General features: G+C 42.6%; 1 protein-coding gene across 1 annotated transcript; it reads left to right on the top strand.

The window, feature by feature from the left end:
- Positions 1–352: 352 nt before the first annotated feature.
- On the top strand, positions 353–4,148 carry LOC306934274 (uncharacterized protein; the record flags this gene model as incomplete). Its single annotated transcript, XM_079516845.1, has 6 exons — positions 353–426; positions 633–780; positions 1,125–1,216; positions 1,599–1,647; positions 1,947–2,100; positions 4,025–4,148. The coding sequence occupies exons 1-6, from the start codon at positions 370–372 to the stop codon at positions 4,146–4,148; spliced, it is 624 nt and encodes a 207-aa protein (XP_079372971.1). The 5' UTR covers positions 353–369.
- Positions 4,149–13,798: the final 9,650 nt, after the last annotated feature.

The raw sequence follows: 13,798 nt of genomic DNA, 5'->3' as shown, positions 1-13,798 counted from the left end.
GGCCAGCCGAGGGTGACACTCCAAGAAGGAAAAGGTCCAGATACTCTGATCGTTACGGATGTGTGGAGTGGCAGCCTGCTGTTGAGGGACCCGAGTGTAGAGCAGCCCTGCAGTCTAAACAAGAGGAATTGAAAAGTGCCTTCAGAACCCATGATCGCCACCAGGTAAGGCTGCAACCATCCATTATTTAATTGGTGATTATTGTGTAACTATGGATTACCTTTTGGTTAATGGAGTAATTGAGAAGTCATTTATAAAGTTCACAATGGGGAAACATGAGCTTATAGATCGGAGATATATGTGTTTGTGTGTTTATAAAACAATCTATTGGATTTCTTCTATTTTTAGGAGTCATCTGTTAGAAAATTGATGACTGAAACGTATCCCATCCAGCGTGAAGCCATAAACGATGGAACATGTGTCCTGGTAAGGGTCTGTGTATGATGATGAATATCGTATCGTGATATTCACAGATATCGTATATGTTTGCAATACCTTAATTTATACTTCTGTAGAATGATGGCTTTGTTGAACAATAACCTTAAAAAACACAATAATATCATGTATCGTGATAATGCTAGAAAAAATATCGTGATATTGTATTTTTCCATATCGCCCACCCCTATGTCAAGGTCATGAAGGAAGAGTGGCCATTCTTATTTGAAGCTCCTCACCTGTTTGAACACGCATCTCAACTCCTTGGCTTTCCGGTACTCAACAAGCTGGCAGAGGAACTTTCCGGCAAAGAATCGGGCATCAACAACTTCCTCGACTCCAAAGGTAAATTACCCCCCACCCCACCCCTGTTTCCCCAATATACATTTATTGCTACTAGTGTTGAATATGTATTTTCTATTGTATGTCATCCTATTCACTAATATCTTTGCTTATGTGGTAGTCTCACGTTGCCAAACTGTAGCCTCTTGCTATTTCCAAATGCTTCCCTCATACAGTCTGGAGCCACGGAAGTTCTATCATGATTAAAATATAAAGCGGAAGTGGAGCCTCCTCCCCACTTCCGTTTCGTCTTTACAGTTTACACTTTTGAGCACCACAGATATAGAAACATGTTGTATTCTGTATAATTGGTATGAACTGTTAATAAAGTATTCAATCAATCATAGGGTTGAAGCTGGGTGATGGTCCAGTGGAGCTGATCAAAGGCATTGCTAGATACTTAAAGGAAAACCCTGATCGCCTCTTCTTCCAAAATGAGGTAAGTGTTATGGATTGTAAACCCCAGGAAATTATCTCAACATAATTATCTATATCCAGTGGTGGTAGAAATACTCAACCACAGTACTTGAGTCAACGTATAGATAGTGATACTATACGTATCATAGTTGATCCACTTTGCACTGCTGGTACTCTAAGTCTAACCCATTTAGACTGAGAACAAATTTTGGGGTTGTCAAACTTGTCACATGTACATACTGCAACATAATTATATTGTAATGTGTGAATCATAGAAAATATTGAGAATCCCTGTAATATTTCTATGCTTAGTCGTTACCTCTGATTCAGACACTGTTTGTGTACATTGGAAATGTAAAATCATCAAATGCATGTGTGTATCTTCATCTTATTTTTCTCCTCAGGACTCCAACGATGTTGATCTCCCATGTACCCCATGCATCCTACTCAGAGGTTAGTAGTTATCCCAGCAAGCTTGGTATATATGCTCCATTTGTTTTTAGTTTTCCTGCTAAGACAATTTGTTGTGATGAAAAGGTATATGCAGATTAGGGGCAACATCTTTAAATTATGTACAATTGTATGTACAAGTCTGAGAAACAAAATGTTGAATAGCGTTTCAAAGTATTTTTTGCTTGTTCTTACCAAAAACTACTAATTACCAGAAATCACAGCAATTATTCTATTTTTCTTTTGTGCGTGGGTGTGTGATTTCTTAAATTAATTTCGTTTTTTGTGATAATCTGTTTAAGGTGACCAGCAATTCAATATGGCTGTGGATCAGGTCATTGTAAATGACCACATCACCTCCCCTGTTGCGGCCCTCGCCTATGCTTTCTCCCTGTTCTATGTCTGCAACATCGAGTACCCGAAGGAGATGGCGTTGACGCTGGAGTTTGTGCAAAGGTAAGCAACACATGGTTTTGTAATGTTTATAGCTGGGCTATTTGAATTCTTGTCTGTCATAATGCGTCACAACACAATGTGAGCTTGTAGATCTGCTATTTTGGCTCTGCAAGGCTTACTTGTGCAGAGTTCCAGTTGATTACAAACATAACCTGCCAAAAACATTCTAAGTCCATGTTCAACAGGTCAAGATATTTATCTACATGATGAAAATGCTAAATGGTGCTTTTATATACAGACCTGCACACAGGCGCTACGCCAGTGCGCATGCGTCGTCAAAATTAATTCTGCGCTGTCAATCAAGCGCCGGGAAGCGCTTCTGCGTACCGCCTGCTGGGGCCGCCTAGAATGATTATTATGGCCAGAATACTAGTACAATCTGTAGCGAGAGCATTTCCCACCGACTGCCACTCAAAGTACGTCTTGCACAAGTGCACTGGCCATTTTTACAAGTTGTAAAAGGGGATGCTTTGGATGCTTTGCACTCTTCCCATTCGCCGCTGTGCTTATGTTTTTTTTCCGGGTGCTGGAGCAAGTTGCTCGTTTGCGATGCCGTCTCACACAGCCTAGGCACCGGCCACTGACTTTTTACGGGTACAGGTTTTAGTTCCGACAGTGGGAAGAGTGCAAAGCATTGCGGACTGGCACTGCTGCTGCAGCCTGCACAACATGAAGCGTATCAACATGACAACACTGTGTCCCGACATACTGTCCCTTATTATCGTAAAGTCTGGGAAGTGTACACTGTTTGTTTTTGCACCGAGGAGCCATGTGTGTCTAACTGTCTGAGTCTGACTGTACGTTGCCTCGGTAAAAACAAAAGGGAAGCCTGATGTATGCTTCGCCGTGTATGTTAAACAAATAGCTGATCTGCAAGCTCACAACGTGTCTCCTCCGCAAGACCGCAACACGTTGTGAGCTACTAGATCGGCTATTTAAAAAAAAATGTATATATATATATTTTAAGTACCTAAATATTGATTTGATGCTCATATTATCCTTAGGAAGTATTAAGTTGTTTTTATTAGAATATGCATTTAGGGCTGGACCACACATGGACCTAGCTGCAATTTGCAACTCTAGATTATTTTTAATAATGGTATGAATCTAGAGTTGCAATACCCTCCATTGACTCCCCAGTCCCCACCTATCCAATAAATATAGTTTTTCTATAAGTTATTATATTCATGCATCCCTCTATTATCCATCCGGCGAGACGGGTCGCCGCATTTTGGAGAGCCAAGTAACTTCTCCAGGTGCTCCTCTGAGTACTAGACCAAAAAAGTTGTGTGCAGCCCTGTTTATATAGAGCTTTTATCCAACTCGCTTTACATTACATCCACACACACATTCATACACCATTACATTCACCCATGATGGCCGAGGAAACCATGCAAGGCACCATCCTGCTCATTGAGAGCAATTAGGGGTTCATCAGAGTCTTACTCAAGGACACTTTGACACTAACTCTGGGGGAGCCCACAGGGTCGAACTGGGAACCTCGCCGTTCCCATCCAGCTGCTCTACTGGCCACTCTACCCCTGAGCCAATATCCCAAATTAAACAAATAAAGTTGCCCTTCATTACCAGTACAATTTTTACATCATTCAAGCTAAGGGCTGCAAATCCCAACCAAAGATCTATCCTATGTTGCCACCTCGTGGTCACTATTTGACATGCATACTTGTCAAAGCCCAAATTGGTCATAGTCCAGTACAATGTCTATTTCTTCCAGTTCCTTGCATATTGCTCTGCCCTTAGCCTAAGAGAGGTCAAGTTTTCCATATTGTATCTCATTGTCTACTTGGCACATTTTGTGCCAAGGACCACCATCAACTAACTAAAGTATCTCAACTGTGTCTGTTACTCTTTACTTCAGTTTCATCTATTTTATGTGTAGCTAAGATTTCTTCTGTTTCCTTAGAGTTTTCTTCGGAATCAATCCAGACAGAGGGTCCAAGGCAGAACAGCAGGGGAAAAAACGGCACATTCCGGCAAGACTGTCAAAGTTTGTGTCTCAACTGAAGGATTTCCAATGGAGCATTTGAGGTTTTTGGACTGTACACACACACACACACACACACACACACACCTCACCTACTGTCTGACAAAGGACAGTTAGTCTGATGGAGCAATGTTTTGTGATTCAAGACTGTCAAAGTTTGTGACTCAATGAAGGACTTCGTATGGAGGTTTTTGGACTGCGTGTACCCACACGCACAACCACACACACACACACACACTACCTCTTGTATGTCAGACTGCCAGTCTGTAACAATGTTTTTCTCAAGGTGAGAATGCAACAGCATTGCTGTTTATTTAGTTTTGAAATGGAAATGTGTATGGCACTAAGGGGGCATAGGGGTGAAGTACCTGCCCCCCCAAACAGAACTTAACTATTATCTATCTCAGAATGTTAGTCTGATGTTTGAGTATTCTAAAGGTGAGAAATGCCTATTTTGTTGCACTAAGCTGTTTAGTTGATTGCTGTATTGATATGTTTTATTGTGTTTTGAAATAATTGGAGGGTGATATTTGTCACTGCATGTTCTCCTGCATCGCCCATCAGTGGGGAATGAGTGGGGAGGTGTAGGACACTTTCTACATCGTCCTGGAGGGGACTCCTCATTCCCCACTGAACGGGTGAGTCAGTAGTTTGAAAGCTGTGACAAAGGACATGTATTTTATTGTGTTTTGAAAAATTTGGGGAGGGTGATATTTGTCACTGCATCTTCTCCTACAGGCTGGGGCAACGCCCGTCTGTGGGGAATGAGGAGTGGGAGGTGTAGGACACTTTCTACATCCTCCTGGAGTGGACTCCTCATTCCCCACTGACGGGTGAGTCAGTAGTTTGAAGGCAGTGGCAAACGATCCCTGTACAAGTTTTAAGAGAAATGTGTTACATTTCAGAAAGCTCTTAAAAAATGTTGTGGCACTTAGGTGGCGCAGGGGTTAAGTACCTGTCCAAATGTAGTTCAAATCCCCCATGTTCAGGGGAGGGAAGTTGGGTGGGGAGGGTGATATTTGTCACTGCATCTTCTCCTACAGGCTGGGGCAACGCCCGTCGGTGGGGAATGAGGAGTGGGAGGTGTAGGACACTTTCTACATCCTCCTGGAGGGGACTCCTCATTCCCCACTGGCGGGTGAGTCAGTAGTTTGAAGGCAGTGGCAAACGATCCCTGTACAAGTTTTAAGAGAAATGTGTTACAGTTGAATGTATATTTTTATTATATGGAAATGTCTATAAAAGTTGTGTTCTATTGTTTCTATGATGGAAATGTAATGCAACTATATAGTACTAACACATTACCCGCCCAGGACCTCACGCCAAAGGGTATTTTATAGTGTTTATGATCGTGATGCCAACAGTCACAAGTGTAGGCTTTTCAAAACGTAAAACTGCGTATATCTTTTCTACGTCCGAGCATAGACATGGTAACGCCCTGCCTGCCGGATAGTCTGCTGCGTGAGGTTACTCCGTGGTGGGAAATAAATAATACGATATATAATACAAGAGAATGGCAGCTTGGCACGCGTGACAGTAACTTTTATTTTTGCAGAAGAGGCAAACTAATATTGTTTATGCCGTTGGCCTGTTTATTTGTATACATCTGTAAACTCTAAACATTATTGTACTGTAAAAAGGTCTCTTTTCCCTTGATCTTTTTTAGTATTAGAACACAGCCAAATCAAATGATAGTACATAGGCCTACGTGTTCAATTATTCAATCAAAGTAAATGGCACAAACTATTAGTTTGCCTCTTCTACAAAAATTAAAGTTACTGTCGCGTGTTGCCATTCTCTTTTACTTGTATTATTTCCCACCACGGAGTACCCTTGCATCTGAGGACATTCAAGACAGGCGTTACCATGTCTATGCTCGGACGTAGAATAGATATACGCCGTAAAACAGGGGAAATCCTTTCCTGTATGAGGTGAATTCATTAATCCTGGCGGTTAATGTGTTGTCTGGGTGCTTTGGGCATGTTTAAAAAAAGAAAAAGAAATGTTTAATTGCACTTTAATGTTAAAGAAAAAATGTTTAATTGCACTGTTCACACTGAAGAAAAGAAATACAAATAAACATGTTATATTTGTATATTTGTGGTTTAATCAGATTGATGTCCGTAAATTGTACAAAGAATATCCTATGTAAATGTACATCATTTTCTATTTTCGGATTAACGTAAGTGTCCGTAAAAGGACAGAATTGTCCGTTAAAAAGACCAGACTAAGTTCCATAACGGTACAGATTTGTCCGTAAAAAGACCAGACTAAGTTCCATAACAGTACAGAATTGTCTGTAAAAAGACCAGACTAAGTTCCATAACAGTACAGATTTGTCCGTAAAAAGACCAGACTAAGTTCCATAACAGTACAGAATTGTCTGTAAAAAGACCAGACTAAGTTCCATAACAGTACAGATTTGTCCGTAAAAAGACCAGACTAAGTTCCATAACAGTACAGAATTGTCTGTAAAAAGACCAGACTAAGTTCCATAACAGTACAGATTTGTCCGTAAAAAGACCAGACTAAGTTCCATAAAAGTACAGAATTGTCTGTAAAAAGACCAGACTAAGTTCCATAACAGTACAGATTTGTCCGTAAAAAGACCAGACTAAGTTCCATAACAGTACAGAATTGTCCGTAAAAAGACCAGACTAAGTTCCATAACAGTACAGAATTGTCCGTAAAAAGACCAGACTAAGTTCCATAACAGTACAGAATTGTCCGTAAAAAGACCAGACTAAGTTCCATAACAGTACAGAATTGTCCGTAAAAAGACCAGACTAAGTTCCATAACAGTACAGAATTGTCCGTAAAAAGACCAGACTAAGTTCCATAACAGTACAGACTTGTCCGTAAAAAGACCAGACTAAGTATTGTAAAAGTACAGAATTTTCCTCAAATGTCCGTAAAAGGAACTGACTAAATACTGTAAAAATACAGAATCTTCCGTTTTAGGATGACGGAAGTGTCCGTGAAAGGAACAGACTTAGTCCTGTGAAAGTACGAAATGATCCGTTATAGGGTTGACGGAAGTGTCCGTAGACTAACGGTACAATGCATTGGCAGCAAATTACCGGAACATTTCGCCGTGTTTTAACGGATAAATTTTTTACAGTGTATCTATCTATCTATCTATCTATCTATCTATCTATCTATCTATCTAATCTTCGACTCCCGACTCCCGATCCCCCACCACATGCCCCCCCCCCCCCCCCCCATCTCCCTCCACATCTCCTGTCAGCCTACTGTCTGTCCCTCCATAAAAAATATATATAAAATAAAGGCGAAAGCCAAAAAATTAAATAAAAGGCTGCACAACAGGCAGCGGCAGAGAGACAGAGAGACACCATCCTGCCACACTGGACTTGTTATAAAGAATAAAACATATACATACTGTATGTTAAATGTATATATCTGCATTCTGTCATTTATTGTTCCATTCCCACAATATACAGAAATAACATGGCATATTTTGGACGAAGTTCAATGGTGATTAATCAAGATTAATTCATTTTTAAACTGTCAATAATCTGATTAAAATGTGTAATCGTTTGACAGTCCTAATATATAGAATTGTATATAGAACCATAATATATTTTAACAATTTTAACAATCTACGTTTGTTCACTTCAACCTTTGTTTACCTGTGTGGTTTGTTGGTTGAGCCTGGAGAGCTGAAGAGAAACACGATCAAATAAAAAGGTTCAGTATGACATAATATGCATTAATATGTAACATGGATCCTCTCTAGCAGCGCAGCAGGTTGGTTTATCAGGAGATGATGTTTGCTGCCATTTATTTCACATTCCACAGGGTATAGGAATGAGTAACTGTAGGCTATGATTTTGATCAGAGCATTCATATTAATAAAAATCACACCCTTATGAAGTGAAGTCATCATGCATCATTCTCAGTCTGGCCAATCACAATTTGCGTCCTCACTTTTGTTATCGATGTTTGCATTTACACACTTTGTAACCCATTTTTCACCCGTGACAATTATCTAATGTGATCCTGGGCTCTACACACCCTCCGCCAACCTAGTCCCCATATATGGGAGACATGGGGAGAGCAACGGACTTGAACTCATGCTTCCTTCATGCCTGAGTGTCCAAGTTGCTCCTTTACACCTGACAGGGGGGAGTTTCCCTGGTTGGACGTAGCGCGTGGAAGGAACACGTTATTCCAACCAGTTCCTTTCCCCTCCAAGGCGCCCTGGCTGGCCAGGGGGAGGCAGTTTAGAGACCAGGATTACTGCATGTTTTTTGTGAGGGTACCTACCCTAGGGGACACGGGGAGAACATGTGAGGGTACCTACCCTAGGGGACACGGGGAGAACATGTGAGGGTACCTACCCTAGGGGACACGGGGATAACATGTGAGGGTACCTACCCTAGGGGACACGGGGAGAACATGCAAACTCCACACAGAAAGGCCCTTTCACCAACCCCGCCTCGGGTATGGGCACTGATGACGCGGAGGAGGAAACACGCCACCAGCACCCACAGCGTTCCCAGCCGGAATCGAACCCAGGACCTTCTAGCTGTGAGGTGACAGCACTACCGACTGTGCCACCGTACCCCTTCTCTTTTAACAATTTTAACAATCTATGTTTGTTCTGTGTTTGTTCACTTCAACCTTTGTTTACCTGTGTGGTTTGTTGGTTGAGCCTGGAGAGCTGAAGAGAAACATGATCAAATAAAAGGTTCAGTGTAACAGGTTGGTTTATCAGGAGATGATGTTTTCTGCTATTTATTTCACATTCCACAGGGTAGGAATGAGTAACTGTAGGCTATGATTTTGATCAGAGCATTCATATTAATACAAATCACACCGTCACAGGTTGTAAGTAAGCTATCATTGACACATAGGGAAACAGATATAGGTCATGAGACGTGTGGATTCACTCGGACATTTGAACCACGTTTCTGCTGAATTGCCCACGTACTGGATCAGACATAATAGGCACAGCCTTGAACGTCCTAGCGGGTAACGGCCTTTCTCTATGTTGGTTTATATGTGACAGATAGATAACGTTTACCTACGCACGCACGCACGCACGCACGCACGCACGGACGGACGGACGGACGGACGGACGGACGGACGGACGGACAGACAGACAGACAGAGCGTCACCACACAGTATAAAGGTCAGATGCACGCTCTGTGAACTTGCCTATAACGTTTGCCTATGCACGCACGCACGCACGCACGCACGCACGCACGCACGCACGCACGCACGCACGCACGCACGCACGCACGCACGCACGCACGGACAGACAGACAGAGCTTCACCACACAGTATAAAGGTCAGATCACACTCTGTGAACTTGAATAACTCATCTAGGACACGAATGAGATCAGATTCCATCGTCATTCGTTACTGGTGACCCCTGGTGACCCCTGGTGACCCCTGGTGACCCCTCTGCTCTGCTTTGCTTCTGCCAGAACTGAACAAATATGAGGCAACGGCAGCACATGAACCCTCTATCTCGTCAAAATAAAGACTAAATATATTGACAATTTCTACAACAAATACAAACTAGAGTAAAATGTTAGGGAGGGACTAGTGGACAAGACAACTAAAAGAGAAGTCATTTTATGTTTGGTCGTGGTCTGAAAATAACCGATCTACAAGCTCACAACGCATCGCAGCACTGTGAGCTTGTGGATCAGCTATTTTCAGAGTGCAAACAAGTGTAAAATCAGGCATTGCCGACACCATCAAAGCCAAACAAAATCAACTGTAGATCTACGACTAAGATCTCGACATTTAGTCGACCAAATGAGAGCGCAAAATCTATCTTGGAAGAGCCACCCATCGACTAATCTAATATACGGCAACCTTCCCTGTGTTTCTTCACTGGTCCGATCCAGAAGAACACAGTTTGCCGGCCACTGCTACAGAGCTGACAATGAGGTTATATCTTCCCTTCTTCTCTGGAGTCCTGCCTCAAAGCAGACCAGAGGTATAGAAAACCCTGTCGTTCCCTGATGTCATCGCTAGGGACACATCAGTAAGCAGGAACTGGGGATGGCAATGAAGGACCGGAAAGTCTGACGTGGCACTGTCAAATCCATGATCTCGACCGCGGTCGAAAAATGATGATGATGAGTCGACCAAAATATTTCAGATGACTAAAATATGACTAAAATTAAGTTATTCAAGTTATTCAAAAGACTAAAACTAAATCAAAATGTGCTATACTCACAATGCAGCTCCGTGATTAGCGAGGAAAGGAGCAGAGAGGCCACACTCAGCCACAGTGTCGTCTTCATCTTGCTGTCTGTCTGCTGTGTCAATACTCCATGTGTCTGCTCTCTGTGTCTGCTGTAAGCTCTGCAGATATACATTCACCCACTGTGTACTCTGACCCTGTGTCCATGCACACATGCCCCCTCACATAACCAGAACCACGCACACGCACGCACGCACGCACACACGCACACACGCACACACACACACACACAGCTTGTTGTTCTGTTTTCTTACAGCTGTTTGGTGAATCAGGCCGGCAAAGTTAACGACGAAGAAGAAGCTGCACTAGCTGCAGGTTTCATTGCTTTCATTGAATGACTTCCTCCAAGGCCAGTGAGTCGATGTATTTCCTCCAACTGCGCCTTGGTCTGCCCCGGGGTCTCCTCCCAGTGGGACGTGATCCTTGGTCGGCTCCCCGGGGTCTCCTCCCAGTGGGACGTGCGTCGAGGACCTCCCTAGGGAGACGCCCGAGAGGCATCCTAACCAGATGCCCTGGGGTCTCTTCCCAGTGGGACGTGCGTCGAGGACCTCTCTAGGGAGACGCCTGAGAGGCATCCAAACCAGATGCCCTGGGGTCTCCTCCCAGTGGGACGTGCGTCAAGGACCTCCCTGGGAGACGCCCGAGAGGCATCCTAACCAGATGCCCCGGGTCTCCTCCCAGTGCGACGTGCGTCGAGGACCTCCCTAGGGAGACGCCCGAGAGGCATCCTAACCAGATGCCCGAACCACCTAAACTGGCTCATTTCATTTGTCACCCGTTCCCTATCTGACTGGGAGGCAAATGACTAGTCTAAATGACTAGTCTAAATGAAGTACTGCAAAAGTAGAAACTACACATTATGCAAATATTTTGGAAAATATCCGATCTGCAAGCTCACAATGCGTCGCGACGCATTGTGAGCTTGCAGATCGGATATTTTCAAATGGCCGAAATGTGTATAGGGCTGAAGTGGGTAATGTATTTTTTGTAATAATAATGAAAATCTTGACTCCAATCTAAATTTCAAGGCCCATATCAGTAACATCACCAAACTGTCACCTAAGGAATATTGTTTAGGCCTTGTTTACAATGTGATTCCAAACCGGAGCTCTGGAGAGCTCAACATCGCCGGCTCTGTGCCGTCAAAGAAACACTGTTTTGACTAACAATGCCATCTGGGACAAGGAATAGGAGATACAGGTGATTGAAAGAAACGGATAGAATGGATTATTATGGCGACGACGATCTAAGATGGACGATACAGTGCTGTGCTAACAACATAGCTAGCTGACCGGCTAACGTAAGTAGCATTATGGCTCGATCCATCGAATGCACTATAAAAGTGCAATTGCCATTAATCAACGGCAATGGCGTTAAGCGTTAGTATCAAAATTAGGCTTCAATTGGCATTGATCAACGGCAATGGCGCTATAGGAGTTAAGGTCCTTCTGCTAGTTTTTAAATCTATTCATGGGAATGCACCTGCATATTTGTCTGAAATGCTCCCTGGGTATGTGCCTGGAAGAGCTCTCAGATCCTCGGGAACTTCCCAGCTAGCAAGTCATGGCGTGACACTGGCGTGAGGCGGTCCCCGCACACCGCCGATCGGGTCCTCTGCCGGGTGCGTGACGCGCCGTGAGCGCAACGTCTGCACGATTTTGCCTGAAAAAAAAACTTGAGGTTTTCTCTGAAACCTCGATTTCGGTTATAGCCTATAAATCCTTGCAATATATATTCAGATGTGCATCTAGACCAACGCACTTGATTGATTGAATACTTTATTGGTAGAAATGTAATCAGTACAAGGTACAGTCAAATATAAATGTAATCAGTACAGGGTACAGTCAAACAGAAATGTAATCAGTATAGGGTACAGTCAAACAGAAATGTAATCAGTACATGGTACAGTCAAACAGAAATGTAATCAGTACAGGGTACAGTCAAACAAAAATGTAGTCACTACAGGGTACAGTCAAACACGCGTCCAATGGGATCACCGAAAAAAGTCCTTCAGGTCCTGTGTATTCAATTCATAATCATGACATGAAAAATAACAAAAATCAAATCATCATAAAGGTACAAATACCAAAAATATGTACAGGTTGGGGAACAAGGAAGGGGCTATAAGGAGGTGGGGGTAATCATTTCCTCTCCTTTTCGTACTGTATGAGTTATCATGTGTGATTTTACATAGTCCGTTCGCATAAAACCCTTGCCATCAATTTTACAATTAAAGGGCTTTTCCCCTGTATGAATCATCATGTGTTTTTTTAGATTATTCATTACAAAAAAGGCTTTGTCACACACTCTACAGGTAAAGGGTTTTTCCCCTGCATGAACCATTTTATGTCTTTTCAGTTGAATCAATCGAATAAATCCTTTGCCACACACTGTACATTTATAGGGTTTTTCCCCTGTATGAACCATTGTGTGTCTTTCCAGATCAATGTTTTTATTAAACATTTTGCCACAATATGAACAAATAAAGGGTTTCTCCCCTGTATGAATCATTGTGTGTCTCTTCAGATCATTCTTATTAGTAAAACCTTTGCCACAATATGAACAAAGATTTTGGTGTCCTGTGTGACTCCCCATGGAGGTAGCTTTCAGGTCTTGACAGGTTTTTTTCATTGTGTGTCCTTTTAGATGATCCATCCATTTAAAGCTTTTGCCACACACTGTACAGGTAAAGGGTTTCTCCCCTGTATGAACCATTTCATGACTTTTTTGTTGATCCATTCGTTTAAAGCTTTTGCCACACACTGTACATGTAAAGGGTTTCTCCCCTGCATGAACCATTTCATGACTTTTTAGTTGATCCATTTGTTTAAAGCTTTTGCCACACACTGTACAGGTAAAGGGTTTCTCCCCTGTATGAACCATTTCATGACTTTTTTGTTGATCCATTCGTTTAAAGCTTTTGCCACACACTGTACAGGTAAAGGGTTTCTCCCCTGTATGAACCATTTCATGACTTTTGTTGATCCATTAGTTTAAAGCTTTTGCCACACACTGTACAGGTAAAGGGTTTCTCCCCTGTATGAACCATTTCATGACTTTTTAGTTGATCCATTTGTTTAAAGTGTTTGCCACACACTGTACAGGTAAAGGGTTTCTCCACTGTATGAACCATTTTATGACTTTTTAGATGATCCATTCGTTTAAAGCTTTTGCCACACACTGTACAGGTAAAGGGTCTCTCCCCTGTATGACTCCTTGTGTGTCTCCTCAGATTATTACCAAAGGTAAACCTTTTGCCACAATGTGAACAGGAAAGCTTTTCTTCCCTGTGCGACTCCTCGTGGAGGTAGTTCTCAGGTCTTGAGACAGCAGCTTGCTTTCTTCTTCCACATGTTGTGTCTTGTGTGATTTCAGTGACTTTAAGTCATCACTGTATTCAGCGTCAGATCCAGAACTGTCTGATTTCAGTGAGTTTAAAGTTGACTGAC

This window comes from Electrona antarctica (genome assembly GCF_951216825.1).
Source record: "Electrona antarctica genome assembly, chromosome: 2".
NCBI classification, from domain to species: Eukaryota; Metazoa; Chordata; class Actinopteri; order Myctophiformes; family Myctophidae; genus Electrona; species Electrona antarctica.
Note: the sequence above shows the minus strand (reverse complement) of the source record. Positions and strands in the feature narration are given on the sequence as shown.